Source organism: Apodemus sylvaticus, chromosome 2 (assembly GCF_947179515.1).
Source record: "Apodemus sylvaticus chromosome 2, mApoSyl1.1, whole genome shotgun sequence".
NCBI classification, from domain to species: domain Eukaryota; kingdom Metazoa; phylum Chordata; class Mammalia; order Rodentia; family Muridae; genus Apodemus; species Apodemus sylvaticus.
This window is the reverse complement of record NC_067473.1, coordinates 159,867,343-159,884,656: the sequence shown is the minus strand read 5'-3', so window position 1 is coordinate 159,884,656 and position 17,314 is coordinate 159,867,343. Positions and strand designations below refer to the sequence as shown.

At 36.8% G+C, this 17,314-nt stretch overlaps 1 protein-coding gene across 1 annotated transcript in view; it reads left to right on the top strand.

Annotated features, from left to right (window-relative positions):
• Positions 1–14,338, top strand: part of LOC127677658 (vomeronasal type-2 receptor 26-like) — a 49,558-nt gene extending 35,220 nt beyond the window's left edge. The window contains exons 4-6 of the mRNA XM_052172690.1: positions 1,022–1,246; positions 5,196–5,319; positions 13,276–14,338. Of these exons, the coding sequence (XP_052028650.1) occupies positions 1,022–1,246; positions 5,196–5,319; positions 13,276–14,168 (1,242 nt within the window). The 3' untranslated portion in view covers positions 14,169–14,338. The remainder of the gene's footprint in view (positions 1–1,021; positions 1,247–5,195; positions 5,320–13,275) is intronic.
• The last annotated feature ends 2,976 nt before the right edge of the window (positions 14,339–17,314 follow it).

The window sequence follows — 17,314 nt, the reverse complement described above, 5'->3', positions numbered from 1 at the left end:
GTTGTGCCAGTTTTTCCCCAGTATGCATATCATGTCTGGAAAGTGGGTATTATAGGATGCAAGATCTACAGTTGGGACAAGCCTCTGCTGACTTTACTTCCTCAACAGCTTGTAGTTCAGCTTCTGCCAGAGTGAAAAGTGCCAGACAGACAGACAGACAAGCAGAAGACAACAGAAAGTTTTCACATTATTTCTGGCCTCACTGCTGTGTCCTGCAGCAAAGTGTGTGGTGTCTTTAGCAGTAGGGTCTTTCCATCTTGTTCTTATGTGTAACCAAAGGCAATGATCATAACCTGTATTGTCTTGAGGTCTTTTGGGGGCTTCTTAACTGCCACAAGGATATTTTATATTTAATAAACTGTAATACCACTGTTTAAAATCTTTTTAAATTGCATTTTTCTTTGTAAATAGCTTAAAGTTGTAGCTATGTATGACTTCGTCATAATCTTCAGGTTTGTTTAACTTACCTTACACTATTCTCTCTGACTCCCATCCACCTTTGCAGGTCTCCATCACATGTTCCTATGCATTTCTGTACCACAGTTGTTCTTCTTTTGCCTCCTTCCATATTTACAAATTTCATATTTTAAAATCTGAAAATTTTATTTTACTTGAACTTTCATGTGTTATTTATAGTGGTGAAAAATGTGGATTTTTCTGAAAAACTATTATGCAAAAGTTTAAAACACCTTATTCAAATTGTTTTTATTTTTCAAAAATTTTCAAATTGTAATTTTCAAAAATTAGAATTTGGTTGCCAGAGTCATCACTGAGTGACTGAGAAAAGTTCAGAAATAAAATGTGAATAGTGGTGATAGATTTGGTGAAAAGCATATAACTATGTTAATGTCTTTGTATAGCCTTACATGCACTAGCCTTATGATAAATGTTTGATAAATGAAACAAAAATCAAAGCCACAGGAACATACATTGATCACAAGAGAAAGCAGTTAAAGTAACCAGGTTTATTTGCATTTCAGTGAGTTATACTGCAATTTCTGACAGTTATTATCTCTTTCAGCTCCATCCATTCTTACAAAAGGGCCAACTTGGGAGAAACATCAATGGGGAGAATGCTGTGAACCAGGAAGTTTCAGCAATCAAGCTTGACATCTTTAATTACCAGTCTCTGAAGAGTGGTACCAAAACTCAAGTGAAAGTTGGCGAGTTTGTGTTTGAATCTCAAAGTGTTCAGCATCTTTCCCTAAATGACAAACTCATATATTTGGGTGAACACCACAGTCAGGTAAGCATCTTTAAAGTCAGCACTTGCTGCGGGGGGAAAAAAAAGTAGGAGAGTGTGTGAGCGATGGTGACAGCAGTCCTTCAAATGAGAGCTCTGGCATGCAGATCCTGAGGGGCTAGGAACACCAGCAGGACCAAACATACTGAAGGCCCACAGGACAGGAGCTGCAGGGCTAGTGGGCCTGGCTGTTCACACAGCTCTGAATACCTGTTATGGGTGGGGCTGAGTGGAGGCTGGCTTTGATCCTTTCCCATGGAGGCTGGAAATGCAGAGGCTTGCTCTGTGCTTTTACACAGCAGGTTTAATAAAAGAGACAGTTCATAGTTTTATGCTTTATTATTAAAAGAAGAAAATGAGAAAGGAGAAAAAGAAGATAGAGAGATGAGGGATGGCAATGAGCATGTGAAAGAGAGAGAGAGAGAGATGAGAGAGAGAGAGAGAGAGAGAGAGAGAGAGAGAGAGAGAGAGAGAGAGAGAGAGAGAGAGAGAAATGAGGGAGCTGGATAAAAGAGAGCAAGGAGGTGCAGGGAAATGCTGTCTGTAGCCAGGTGACTGCAGAGGTAGAGTCCAGCCAGAACACTAGGGCATGGGTCATGCCACATATGACTGATGGCCACAGGATTATGGAGTTGAATGTCCAGAATGGCCTTGCCCAATTAAGCTACACATGCCACAGTCCCACAAGCATTGTGTGCTGTGCTAAGAGTAGAAGTCCTCAGAGAACAGGGTTAAGGAAATGCTGAGTGCAGTCAGGCTGAGAGTGCTCTTAGTTTGTCCTTTATAATGCTGAATACTTTCTGCCTACGAATCACTGTAAGAATTACTGATTCATTTTGGATTAATTCTTCAGATGGCTTCATTCTTGTAATGATCAGATACAGCCATGGCCTACCTAGAAAGAAAAAAGAAAAAAACAAACAACATCTTGGACAGCTGTTTGGATGGATCATAGTGGTCAAGGCTTTAGTGGAAGTAACTGCCTTCAGTAAATAAATAAAATATAGACATGTGGATGAAACTAGTCTTTCCAAATAAGGATTTCTAAATATAACTTTGATTTTTATGAAGTTAATTGTCATCTCTGAGGCTTACTGCCTCCATCTCCTATCCTAATCCTATTTCAGGATGTTTCTAGACTCCTACAGTCTATTCTAGTTCCATAACGTTCACATTCACAGCCTTTGAGACTCAATGCTGAAGAAGCTCCCCGTCTATCTCTTTCTGAGTTCTGGCTGGCTGGTTCAACTCAGGCATTCTGGCCCAATTTCTTCTTCAAGCTGATTGTTTCAATCTGACTTCTCTCAGTTTCTGACTGAATTTGCTCTGCTTCGATTCATACTAAGTTTAGAAATATGTTCTAATCTTTTGGCTCCTTTTCAAGTTCTTCTGGTTCTGTCATTACCTCTGTCTAGCTTGTACTCTCTACAACCTGTCTCTGTACAACTGTGCAAGTAAAACTCATTGCCCCCCAATCTTCATGCACCATTCCTTTATGTTTCTAGCAGAAGTCATCTAGGAAATGCTATGAGAAGTGTGTAAAATTTCTGGACATAGTCCACAGTTTTGAATTGTTGTAATGGGTACACTCTGAGAGGCAATGACCCCAGAGACTTTGACTTAGATATTACCCCTCTTTCCTCACCGTATTATATAGCTTAATGATTTCCTGTGTATTTACCCATTCTATTGGATATATTTCCTTCAGAATCAATATGAAGATGTACTTTCATGTAATAATGCTGTTTTGATGAATTGATGATTTTCTAATGCTGATCATGATTTTAAAGAGCTCCTAAATTGATACAAGTATTCTCAATGTCCCTATAAAATAAAAGTTGCAAATAGAACTCTATATACCTTCATGTTTCATGGACTAATTGTGTTAGGGGAAAAACAGATTGGAAACATTAATGATCAATGAGAAAACATTTATTCAATCATAGATCCAAGAAATATCCTACAGGTGTTCACTTTGGAAAAGCAAGGCCATATGAAACTTTTGCTTTGAACTTATAATGAACTGATACAATGAAACACTGCTTTGAATTTATAATATCCTTTCTGCTGTAATTCCTTTTTTTTTTCTTACCATTTTATGTATGATATAATTTTTACATGGATTTTCATAACAAAAAATGTATAAAAAACTGAAAGCAAAAATAAAGACTTGGAGTAGTATCTTTCTGTTTCTCCCAATGTATGTTTGTCTGTCGGTGTCCCTTACTTTAACTTTCTTAATTTCTTTTCTTTTCTTCCATTCCTTCTTTTCTTCTTTCCTTCCTTAATTTCTTCTTCCTTCTTTCTTTTCCTTTTCCTTCCTTCCTTCCTTCATTCCCTTCCTCCCTCCCTCCTTCCTTCTCTCCCTCATTTCTCTCTCTGTTTCTCTGTCTCTCTGTGTCTCTCTCTTTCTTTCTTCATTACTCTTTTTCTTTCTTTCTTTCTTTCTTTCTTTCTTTCTTTCTTTCTTTCTTTCTTTCTTTCTTTCTTTCTTTCTTTCTTCTCTCTCTCTCTCTCTCTCTCTCTCTTTCTTTCTTTCTTTCTTTCTTTCTTTCTTTCTTTCTTTCTTTCTTTCTTTCTTTCTTTCTTTCTTTCTTTCTTTCTTTCTTTCTTTCTTTCTCTTGTTCCTTCTTTTTTATCTGGATAGGGAAGAGTTAACCAAATTTGAGCCTCTTTTCTGCTTAGCAAGAGGCCCCTAAGTCAATGTCTAATGAGCCCAAGTAATTAAGTTTCTTTTCTTAATCACCTCCTGATGCAGCAGGAGTCAATTGCAAGTAGTCATCAGCTTTTTGCCTAGGATAAGCAAAACCAAGTTAATTGCCAAAAGCTATCAGCGTCTACCACCAGAATAGAGAGCTAAATAGCCAGAAGCTATCAGTTTCTGGGCCCCAGAACAGTAAGAGTATTAATGGCCAGAGGTCTTCATCCTTTGTCCTTCAGCTGTCACTGTGTCCCACCTCAATACCTGATTGTAGAAGCTAGCACCCTAGCAAATTGTTTCTCTTTCCTGTCTATTCTAAGAGAGTTGGGTGTTTCCTATCTTTGACTCATTCTGTCAAATCTTTCTCTGATTTGTCACTTTGCCTGCCCCTCAATTAGAAGTTATTTTCAATCATGGGTGCTTTATTTTACAAACTAACTACCGTCTTTAGTTGGGATTAAGGCTATATTCTAGGACTGAGCCATAGCACAACTAGAAACAAATTTTTCAGTAAATAACACAATCTCAGGGTTCACAGTGTTATTAAATATCCTGTGACAGGTATTTCTGGATTTGAATGTAAATCTGCAGACACACTCATATCCTTACTGTTGTAACTGTTCACCATGAGCATCTCTATGATGTCATAAAAAGAGGTGATATGTGGTAATGTGGGACATTATGGTTGTCAAGAGACCTGATAAGTTTTTTTCAATGCAAAACACTGGGTACATCAACCACCCCAAGGCAGGTCTCATATTTAGGAGTAGCTGGGCTGCACAAGAAGGTAATCCACAATAAATACATATTGTTATTTGGTTACAGTTTTGTTTTGCTTTCTTTTGCTGTTGTACTTTATTTTCAAGGTTTTGATGCTTCGTTGAGTTTTGGTGATTTCAGTCTTTTTTTTTTTTTTTTTTTTTTTTGAGAAAGAACTCAAATTTGGGCAGGATGAGAGAGGGAGAGGACCTGGACAGAAATATGGGAGGGGAAGGACATGATAAAATTATATGAAACAAATGAAATAAATAAAAGCAAGAAAATCAATCAAACAATGAAATAAAAAAAGCAAGAGTTCAAAAGAAGAATTAGGCAAAGGGAGAAACAGACACTTTGGTTTCACACTCTCTAAAAGCATGGTACTTCTTGTTTTTTATACTACACAGATATCCTGCTGAAATTTACCATCTGGATGCTAATACTGAATGTCATGAGCTGATGGCCTTTGTTCCTTCCATGTCTTCTATACAGATACCTTCATCTGTTTGCAGTCAAAGTTGTCTACTTGGATTTAGGAAAACACTTGTCAGTTGGAATTTATTCTGTTGTTATGATTGTGTCCCATGTCCCGATGGAGAGATTACAAATGAAACAGGTATTTGTAAAATGGTTCTGAATGGAAATTTCTAGAAATCGTTCTGAATGTGGAAATGATGAGCCACAAGATAGGGGTTATAACAGAACACCTGAAGACAGTTATATTTATGCAGCTAACTCTCAATACTTTAAAACAAACTAATGTTGGGTGGGTGTGGCAAAGTTCTTAATGCCAACTCTCAGTATGTGGATCTCAGAGTTCAAGGCAATCCTGATACAGGACAGAGCGAATTTCTGGACAGCCTGGGCTGAACAGAGAAACCCTGTCTTGAAAAACAAAACAAAAATCATACAAAAATGTTGATCTTAACCCAGTCATTTTTGTTACTGATGTTTATCTGTTTTATTTGCTATGCTGTGTGCATTGGTCTCAAACTCCTGGACTCCCAGCAATCCTCCTGGCTGAGCCTCCTGTGTGACTATTACCACCAGAGTATTCTTCTGTATCTAGTCCAGCTTTGTCTTCTGCACATCTGCGTTGAGTTTAATTTTCTTTTCTTTGTATCCCTGCTTTTCACTACTGGTTCTATTACAGCTATAGCAGTATTAATGAGTAAAGTTAGTGTTCTCTATATACTGTAAACAGTTAGTGCTCCCTGTATACCCTAAAGTATGAGATGCATTATAGAGCATGACCTTATGTCATGCTTGTGATAAATATTAATATAAGCAATTTTTTTACACAGAAATTATACTGCTTAGAGACAATATAAATTGCTATGATCATAAAATCTAGAGACAGCTGAAACAAAATACAGATTTGTCAAGTGAGAGGAAGTGGTAAAAAGAATGTATCAGAGTGACATTGATGGCAGATACAGCAGTCCATTCCTGGAACCCTGGGACAATGGGATACTGGGACCCTGATCCCACCCCTTTTGGTGAATTATAGTAACTCCATAAGCATTTGTTTATGATTAAATAAGTATTTCCTGTATGATTTCAGTGTTTCCTTTGGAAATACTTTGATTCTTTTGGGAGCTCTCATTATGCATTCCCTGGTATGCTAAGCCAGCATGAGGCCACTGAGAGATCCCAGGGGATGAATGATGTTTGGGGCTGTGAATGAAGTCCAGAGCTGTGAGTGATGTGTGTAGTTCTGAGTGATGTGTGGTGATGTGAGTGATGTGCATGTTTACATTTACTGAAAATTAAGATTTTAATTGGGTGATATGATTCTAGTTTACTAAATAATTCTGAGAAAAATATTTCTATCATCATCATGCATTTAACACATTTTTGTGCTGGGAATAGAACCTAAAGGCTTATATGCAGCCCTAGACTCAGCTGTATCCACAGATCATGCAATTGTTACCATAAAATTTTGCCAGTGATAAACTTCTAATCAGAGTTTAATCCAGGATATTAAGGAACTCATCCAAAACAAGTGTTTTGTCTCCTAAGAAAAACTATTCACCTAAAATGTCCTGGCTTCAGCTTTATTTCTAGAACAATGATACATTCTTGGGTAAAAACCAAAAATGAAAGAATCAAAAGAAAATATCACAGTTCCTAAACATAGATATCAGTAAATGTTAGGAAGATTTAGTTTCTAAGTGTTCCTGTTAGAGACTGCTCTAGCAGTCTGGTTCTCTCTTGGATTTAGCTGAGTTGTTAAAGAATTAGGTGGTGGTGGGTAGAGACCAAGGCTTGTTTTTTGAAATATTTATAGATGCTTTTCAATAATAAAACATTTACCTGACTTAAGTTTGAGTTACTTTGCAGTGGTAGCTGGCTTGCCTCTCTCAGTTCCTTTAGAGGCCAGAAACTGTAGCCTCTGGCATTTAGCACTTCCCTTAGAGTAAAAGGCTGGAAGACAATTCTACAAGCAAATGTTCTCAGGAAACAAGCAGGAGTTGCCATTCTAATATCAGATAAAATTGACTTTCAACCTAATGTCATCAAAAGAGACATGGAAGGTCACTTCTTGCTGGTCAAAGGAAAAATCCAACAAGAAGAACTCTCAATCCTGAACATCTATGCTCCAAATACAAGGGCACCCTCATTCATAAAAGAAACTTTACTAAAGCTCAAAGCACACACTGCACCTAACACAATAATTGTGGGTGACTTCAACATTCCACTCTCATCAATGGACTGATCAGGAAAACAGAAACTAAACAGGGACACAATAAAAGTAATTGAAGCTTTGGACCAGTTGGATTTAATATATATATATATATATATATATATATATATATATATATATATATAACTTTTCATCCCAAAAGAAAAAGAATATACCTTTTTCTCAGCACCTCACGGTACCTTCTCCAAAATCGATCATATAGTTGGTCACAAGACAGACCTCAACAAATATAAGAAGACTGAAATAATCCCATGCCTCCTATCAGATCACTATGGAGTAAAAGTTGTCTTTAATAACAATAAAAACAACAGAAAGCCCACATACACATGGAAACTGAACAATACTCTACTCAATTATACCTTGGTCAAGGAAGAAATAAAGAAAGAAATCAAAGATTTTTTAGAATTTAATGAAAATGAAGGCACAACATACACAAATCTATGGGATACAATGAAAGTAGTGCTAAGAGGAAAATTCATAGCTTTGAGTGCCTCCAAAAAGAAATTCGAGAGAGCATACACTAGAAGATTAATGGAACAAATGAAAGCCCTGGAACAAAAAGAAGCTAATTCACCCAGGAGGAGGAGAAGACAGGAAATCATCAAACTCAGGCTGAAATCAATCAAGTGGAAACAAAGAGAACCATACAAAGAATCAATGAATCTACGAGCTGGTTCTTTGAGAAAATCAACAAGATAGATAAACCCTTAGCCAGACTGACCAAAGGGCACAGAGAAAGTATCCAAAATTAACAAAATTAGAAATGAAAAGTGAAATAGTACAACAGAAACCCAGGAAATTCAAAAAAAATCATCAGATCCTACTACAATAACCTGTACTCAACACAACTGGAGAATCTGGAGGAAATGGACAATTTCTTAGACAGATACCAAATACCAAAATTAAATCAGGATCAAATAGATCATCTAAAGAGACCCATAACCCCTAAAGAAATAGAAGGGTCATAGATAGCCTTCCGACCATAAAAAGCACAGGGCCAGATGGTTTCAGTGCAGAATTCTATCAGACCTTCAAAGAAGACTTAACACCACTACTCTTCAAACTATTCCACCAAATAGAAACAGAAGGAACACTACTCAATTCCTTCTACAAAGCCACAATTACACCGATACCAAAACCACACAAAGGTCCAACTAAGAAAGAGAATTTCAGGCCAATTTCCCTTATGAATATCGATGCAAAAATACTAAATAAAATTCTTGCCCACCGAATCCAAGAACACATCAAAACAATCATCCACCAGAATCAAGTAGGCTTCATCCCAGGGATGCAGGGATGGTTCAATATAAGGAAATCCATCAATGCTATCCACTACATAAACAAACTCAAAGAAAAAAAAAACACATGATTATTTCATTAGATGCTGAAAAAGCATTTGACAAAATTCAGCATCCTTTCATGGTAAAAGTCTTGGAAAGGACAGGAATTCAAGGCCCATATCTAAACACAGTAAAAGCAATATACAGCAAACTGGTAGCCAGCATCAAACTAAATGGAGAGAAACTTGAAGCAATCCCACTGAAATCAGGGACTAGACAAGGCTGCCCCCTCTCTTCATATCTTTTCAATATAGTTCTTGAAGTTCTAGCTAGAGCAATTAGACAACATAAGGAGGTCAAAGGGATACAAATTTGAAAGAAAGAAGTCAAACTATCAGTATTTGCAGATGAAATGATAGTATACTTAAGTGACCCAAAAAAATCTACTAGAGAACTACAGCTGATAAACAACTTCAGCAAAGTGGCTGGCTACAAAATCAACTCCAGCAAATCAGTAGCCTTTATATACTCAAAGGATAATCACAGTGAGAAAGAAATTAGGGAAATGACACTCTTCACAATAGCCATAAACAGCTTAAAGTATCTTAGGGTGACTCTAACCAAATAAGTGAAGACATATATGACAAGAACTTTATATCTCTGAAGAAGGAAATTGAAGAAGATATCAGAAAATGGAAAAATCCTCCATGCTCATGGATTGGCAGGATTAATATAGTTAAAATTGCCATCTTCCCAAAAGCAATCTATAGATTCAATGCAATGCCCATCAAAATCCTAACCCAGTTCTTTATAGAGCTAGAAAGAGCAATTCTCAAATTCATCTGGAATAACGACAAACCCAGGATAGCTAAAACTATTCTCAACAGTAAAAGAACTTCAGGGGGATTCAGTATCCCAGACCTCAAATTTTACTACAGAGCAATAGTAATAAAAACTGAATGGTATTGGTACAATGTCAGGCAAGTGGATCAATGGAGTAGGATTGAAGACCCAGAAATGGACCCACACACCTATGGTCACTTGACCTTCGACAAAGGAGCTGAAAGCATCCAGTGGAAAAAGGATAGTCTTTTCAACAAATGGTGCTGGTTCAATTGAAGGTCAGAATGCAGAAGAATGCGAATCAATCCATTCTTATCTCCTTGCACTAAGCTCAACTCCAAATGGATCAAGGACCTCCACATAAAACCTGACACACTGAAACTAATAGAACAGAAACTGGGGAATAACCTTGAGGACATGGGCACAGGGGAAAAGTTCCTGAATAGAGCACCAATAGCTTATGCTCTAAGATCAAGAATTGACAAATGATACCTCATAAAACTACAAAGTTTCTGTAAGGCAAAGGACACTGTCAAAAGGACAAAACGTCAACCAACAGATTGGGAAAGGATCTTCACCAACCCTAAATCCGACAGAGGGCTAATATCTAATATATACAAAGAACTCAAGAAGGTACAAACCAGAGAACCAAATAACCCCATTAAAAGTGAGGTACCGAGCTAAACAAAGAATTTTCACATGAAGAACTTTGGAGGGCTCAGAAACACCTTAAGAAATGTTCAACATCATTAAGCATTAGGGAAATGCAAATCAAAACAACCCTGAGATTTCACCTCACACCAGTCAGAATGGCTAAGGTCAAAAATTCAGGATACAGCAGGTGCTGGCGAGGATGTGGGGAAAGAAGAACACTCCTCCACTGCTGGTGGGATTGTAAGATGTTGCAACCACTTTGGAAATCAGTATGGCGGTTCCTCAGAAAACTGGGCATGGCATTTCCGGAGGACCCTGCTATACCACTCCTAGGCATATACCCAGAGGATTCCCCAGCATGTAATAAGGACACATGCTCCACTATGTTCATAGCAGCCCTATTTGTAGTAGCCAGAAGCTGGAAAGAACCCAGGTGTCCCTCAATAGAGGAATGGATACAAAAAATGTGGTATATATACACAATGGAGTACTATTCAGTCATTACAAACAATGAATTCATGAAATTCGCAGACAAATGGATGGAGCTGGAGAACATCATACCTACGTGAGGTAACCCAGTCTCAAAAGATCAATCATGGTATGCACTCACTGGTAAGTGGATATTAACCTTGAAACTTGGAATACCCAAGAAATAATCCACATATTACATGATGTCCAAAAAGATCAGAGGAGTGGGCCCTGGTTCTGGAAAAACTCAATGCAACAGTATAGGGGAATACCAGAACAGGGAAGTGAGAAGGAGTAGATGGAGGAACAGGGGGAGGGAAGAGGGCTTATGGGACTTGCGGGGAGTGGGGACCCAGAAAAGGGGAAATCATTTGAAATGTAAATAAAGAATACATCGAATAAAAAAATGTTCTTCCCAATTTCTAAGTTTCCTTTTAATCTTTAAGTTCACTTATAATTTCTAAGTTATTCTACTGTGCTGTTCTTCTCCTTCCCATCTTGTTCTCACCTCCTGCTTTGATGTAGTATTGGCCTCCAAGATATTCATTCCTAGTGTTTTACACTGATTCTATGCAAATAGAGCACATGTTTTTCCAACCAAGTCCTTTTTCACAGAAGTTCACTAAAAGTACAAACATAAATTCAAATCACTATTTGAATAAGAAGTTTACAACAGAGATTGTTTACATATCTATCCATTAAAATGCAACATATTTTATCTGTCATTAGCAGTACAGGTTCATTGAAATTTAAAATCCATAATTTTTATATTAGATATATTCTTTATTTTCATTTCAAATGTTGTCCTCTTTCCTGTTTCCCCCCTCACCTGAAAATCTCATAAGCCATCTCCTTTTCCCCAATCAACCCCCCCTGCTTCCCTGACCTGGTCTTCCTCTACACCACTGCCTCAGGTTTTTCCAGGACCAAGGGCCTCTCCTCCCTCTGGTGTCTAACAAGACCATCCTCTGCTGCCTATGTGTCTGGAGCCATGGGTAACTCCATGTGTACTCTTTGGTGAATGGTTTTCTCCCAGGTTCCTCTGGGAGTACTGGATGACTCATATTGTTCCTGACTATCTGCGCTGCCTAAAATCCATAATTTTGTAACTGTTAATATTTAAGTTTTGGATAGATAAACCCAGTCAATATTTTGTTTTCTATCCTTGCACCTAAACTACATTTAGTTCCCTTTTCATGACTTTTGTTTAATTCTTTTACAACTTCTTAGAATATTTTCTAAGTTGTAGATAACTGCTTTCTATCTCAGAATCAATTTACTGGTTACAGTTGAAGACTGGCAGAATTTTCATTGTAGTTTTAATATCAGAGAGGACTTAATAGCAGTCCTATTGTATGGGGCATACTAATTAGTAAACTTTTAGGGATTCTTACTGGATCATCATTGCACATTAAGGATTCATCTCTTTCTCTATATAGAATCACTGCAAAAGAGTAATTCTGCATAAATCTCCCCCAAAGGTCTAAGGTATGGTGATGTGTGTGTGTGTGTGTGTGTGTGTGTGTGTGTGTGTGTATGTATGTATGAGTGTTTCTCTGTGGTTGTGTGTATGCATAATAATAGGAAAAGCATATTAATAGCAGAGACCTTTCCTCTTATGTAATTCCTTCAGCCTTGACTAGAAGGGGAAATGCATGTTGACTTTATAGTCCACAGTGAAAACATCTCAGAAGGTCACCTGCTAGTTCTTAGCTTCTCCTAGATGTCTCCTGGCACCTTCCATAATAACAACAACCAATAGCTCTCAGGGATTAGAGCGCCATGATAGAGAAGGCAGAAAGGTCATAAGAGCCACAGAGAGGAGATCTGTAGGGAAGCATTATTTGGCAGAAATGGCAAGGTCCTGAAGCACATAAACTCACAGAGGCATGTACCAGATGAAGCCATATCAAGGCAGACAAAATACCACCATGGATGGGGAACAGGATCACAAACTCTCACTTCAAGCTAGAAGCTATTGGTAGTTGATTGCTGCTGGAGTTAAAGATTGAGGTCTGTCTGTCTGACTGTCTGTTTGTTTCATATATGTGGTCCTGCTCATGCTATAATCGATGGCCCTATACTGATATGCATACAGGTAGCATGAAGTGAACTCAGTGGGAAAAAATGCCAGAAATAAAGTTGGGAGAAAAAATATTGGAGGGACAGAGAGAAGGAGTTGCATGGGAATAAAATTGGGGTAGACTTGATTAAAATACATGATATGCATATATAATGTATTAAAGTAATAAATATTTTATAAACAAATGGAACAAAGAGAAAAATAGTAAAATCTTCAAAGTCAACTTTCTTTCATAAGTAATCAAATATAATTTTCATATTGTCTGATTTCCCCTCAACATCATTTCAACATTTCTCATTCTCTCATATTGTTCAAGTCCACTCACTTTCTGAATATATTATGAATACAGTGTATCTGTATTTGTCTCTCAGAAAAAAAACTTATTTATTTATTGTTTTCCAATATCATGGTTCAGTGAATATATCCACAGACATTTTCTTGAGAATTCAACAATTTCTGTGTGCAAGATATAGATCTCATAGGTACATTTGGAGATTTACAGGTTGAATGTAATACAATGATCTGCCTCATTTTCAGATATGGATCAATGCTTCAAGTGTCCTGAAGATCAGTATCCAAATAAGCAGAGGAATCAATGTCTCCCTAAAATTTTAGCATTTTTGTCCCATGAAGATACTGTGGGAGCTGTTTTGGTCTCCATGGCCATTAGTTTATGTGTCTTTTCAGCCATGATTTTAGGATTATTTATCTGCTATCGGGACACACCCATTGTCAGAGCAAATAACAGAAATCTCAGTTATGTCCTCCTTGTTTCTTTAATGCTCTGTTTCTTTTGCTCATTGATATTCATTGGCCGACCTAGAACAGTCACCTGTGTCTTAAGACAAATGATTTTTGGGGTTGTATTTTCCGTTGCTGTTTCTGCTATCTTGGCAAAGACCTTCATTGTGGTTGTGGCCTTCAAAGTCATCAAACCAGGAAGCACCTTACAAATGTGGATTGTGACCCGACTCTCAAATGCTATAGTCAGCTGTGGTTCCATCATTCAAGTGTGCATCTGTGCAGTCTGGCTGGGAACATATCCTCCCTTCCCTGATGTTGACATGCAGTCAGAGTATGGGCTAATCATCCTCTTATGTAACGAGGGGTCCACTCTTGCTTTCTATTGTGTTCTGGGGTACTTGGGCTTTCTGGCCAGTCTCAGCTTGCTTATTGCTTTTCTGGCTAGAAGGCTACCTGACACCTTCAATGAGGCTAAAACAATCACATTCAGCATGCTGGTTTTCTGTAGTGTGTGGATTTCTTTTATACCCACTTACCTGAGCTCCACAGGCAAAACAATGGTAGCTGTGGAAATCATTTCAATTCTGGCCTCCAGTGCTGGTTTACTGGGATGTATGTTTCTTCCCAAATGCTATGTGATCCTACTGAGGTCAGGTGGCCATTCCAGAAAGAAGTTCTTTAAATAACTTCTTTAAGACAAAGGAATTTATTGTGATTTGTGTAAAATGATTCATGTCAGAATATTCAAAAGAGTGGTGTGAAGCCAATGCATTCCACCAAACAATGGCATCTGTATTTTAATCACCTGTCCCTGCAATCCTTGGAGCCAACTAGACACCATGAACCCAGTTATCAAAGGTTAGAGAGTTGCCAACTTGAGGTGACTTTAGGTGTGTCTACTAAATGTTTCTTTCAATCATAGTTGTTTTTTTCATTTTTTAAACAATGTAACAGGACTGGGAAGGCTAAGTTTCTGATGGTAAATATGGGCATGGAGAAGGTATATGAGGCCAGGGATTCAACAGGTCACAGAGAATCATAGAACTTTATATCCTAGACTATGTAGTTTTCAGGTATTTTCTTTTATCTAGCTAAAGACTTGTTTTAAACATGATTACTAGACCAGGCCCAGTTCAAACTAAAGTTGGACCTTGCAACATTGGGAGAAATTATCGTTCAACCATCGTCAAAGCCTGCACAGAAAAGACTACTTAGCCAAAGTGGTTTTCATTATGTTTGGAACCAGTCTTATTTATATCTTCCTTACTTTTAAAATCAAGAGTTTGTTTGCACACTGTAATGTTGGATACGACCCCGTCTTAAGATCAAGAAACATTTAGGTATTTCAAGTCTACCTTGTCTCTCAGTTATTGCTTATCCTTCACTTATGCAAATTTATGTCATATTAGACTGAGTTGCTTTTATTTGGCCATAAAAGCAGGACAGAAGTTCCCATTGGAATCATCTTTGATAGAGGTATAGTAAAGTTTGTTCCAAAGATATTACTTGATGGACATAGAAATACTTGAATTCAAAGTGTCTGAAACTGTGTACTCATGGGGTTTTACTATCTTAAAGAGGAAGACATCCCACTATGAAAAGCTGCCAGGCATATGGACACTATGAGTATAAAGAAATCCTTGTTTCCTAGAGACAGTTTCTCTGTTGAAGCCATGTACCATAGTGTTGTAAGGCAAGCACAGCCCAGGGGCATTTCCAAGTGGATGGCAGGAATCTCACATCCTGGTTGGAGTTATCTGAAAGAATATGTAACTGTTCATCAAATATATGTTTCTAACTAAGTCGTTAGACATTCTAATGTGTTGTGAATTGTTACATTGTATCAATCACTGTGTGGTTAATGGAGACTACTCAATATCCAGTAATTTCTTAAAACCAATATAAATTTTCTGCTTGATTTTGACTTAAAATTTTATAGAAGAATAGTGTTTTAGAATTTCATAGGTTCTTTAGAGAATTTTCATTATATAAACAATCATTTTGCACCACTTTCCTTAAGAATTTTTATAATGGTTTAAGCCCACTTTTTCCCTACTTCAAGCATGTTTCCTTTGCTGTAGTTCTCCAGAGAGAAGCCTCAGTATAAGCTTTGTGTTGATTTCTATTCTGTGCCTTAAGTAGTTATTTCCATGCCTACGTTATACATTGTATGATTGTCAATTTTCAGTTTATGTAAATGTGGCATACTTTACGTATTCTCTGAGTTACAGCTTTTCTTAAGATAGCTTTAGGAGTTTACACATGTAATCAACTATAATGTAGCTCTATTCAATCTTTTCCACTGAGGAGTATTAAATCTCTGTACATAAAATTATTCTATAAGCACCAAATTCTCTTCATGATAGAAATTTGAACTTTTATCATTTTTCCTAGGATAAGTAAAGTTTCTTCTAATTTCTAGATTAGTCTACTGGTATATACCCATACAGATTATCTAGAATTTTTCTTTATAATCATTGTTGTAGTGAGAAATATTAATTTGTCATCATCTACCCAATCATTTTTTAAATTATATTTGAATAATTGGGCCCTCAATAAAGTCTTTAAAAGATGCAGTCTGTACTTAGTCATTGTTACGGTTACCTTCCTTAACATTGTGATTATAATATGATATTACATTTTGTTTTAATTTACACTGACATGGTGAATAATCAGATTGCAATTTATGCCGAATTGGGAAATTCTACAGTGGCACAATGATATAGTTTCTTATATTCATATATAATATATATATATAATAGTTTTTTTTGGTTCATCCCATCTAGGATTTTTCTGGGCTTCTACATTATCTCAAAAGTGTTCTCTTTTTATGGCTGTTCTCTGTCTTCATCCTTTAACATTTTCTTTTCCTTTCTATCTATCTCCTACCTCACAGGATGTAACAACAAGTAGTATTATTCAATGCTTAATGTCTCTTAAATTCTACTTTATATTTTATTTGAGAGAAAGAGCATATGATTATCTCTATGAATAACATTAGGCTCCTAGTTTCTTAATACAGTTCTATACCGAGTCCTAATAAAAGTGTTTGAAAAATGTGACTTGGTGTTTTTAAATGTCATCTTCTATTTTAGTGGGAAGCCATATGAATTTCATTTGGAGTTCAAGTACTGGGCACATATGCTCTGTATTTCCATTGCTCCTTAACTCTGAATTAGAGACAGGGCCCACTGCATCCCTTCTGTTTTTACAACATCATCATATAAGTACCTACTCCATGTTGAACATACCTTACCTTCTCCTCCCATCAGTCCTTTAGATTTTCAGGCAGGATTTGACTCTACTTTCACCAGTTAAGTTTTACAATTACCAAAATATTAATTTATACACACTACTAATTCCTATATTTTAATATTACTTTTATTTTAATATTGCTTATTCTATTGGTATGAAGGATGTCACTGGAATTTGTATTGGGTTACACTAACCCTGTAGATTGATTTTGCTACAAAATTTTTTTTACAACAGTATTTTCTTGAATACTTGAGTATAAGAGGTCTTTCCATATTCTGGTGCCTTCTTTAATTTCATTTTTTCCCCAATGCTTTAAAGTAGTTATTATTGAAGTCTTTCACTTTCTTGGTTAGGTTCAGTCCAAGAAATGCGTTTTTAGGAATTTATTTTTAAGGAATGTTTTCCTGATTTACTTTTTAGTATATTTGTTATTGGTTATAGGTGTTATCAATTTTTATAATATTATTTTTGTATCTTGACACTTTGCTAGACTTTTCAGAAAATATATATGGGGTGGAGTTTTAGGATCTAGCATTAAGAGAAGCATGTCAGCTTCAAGTAAAGACATGCTGGCCTC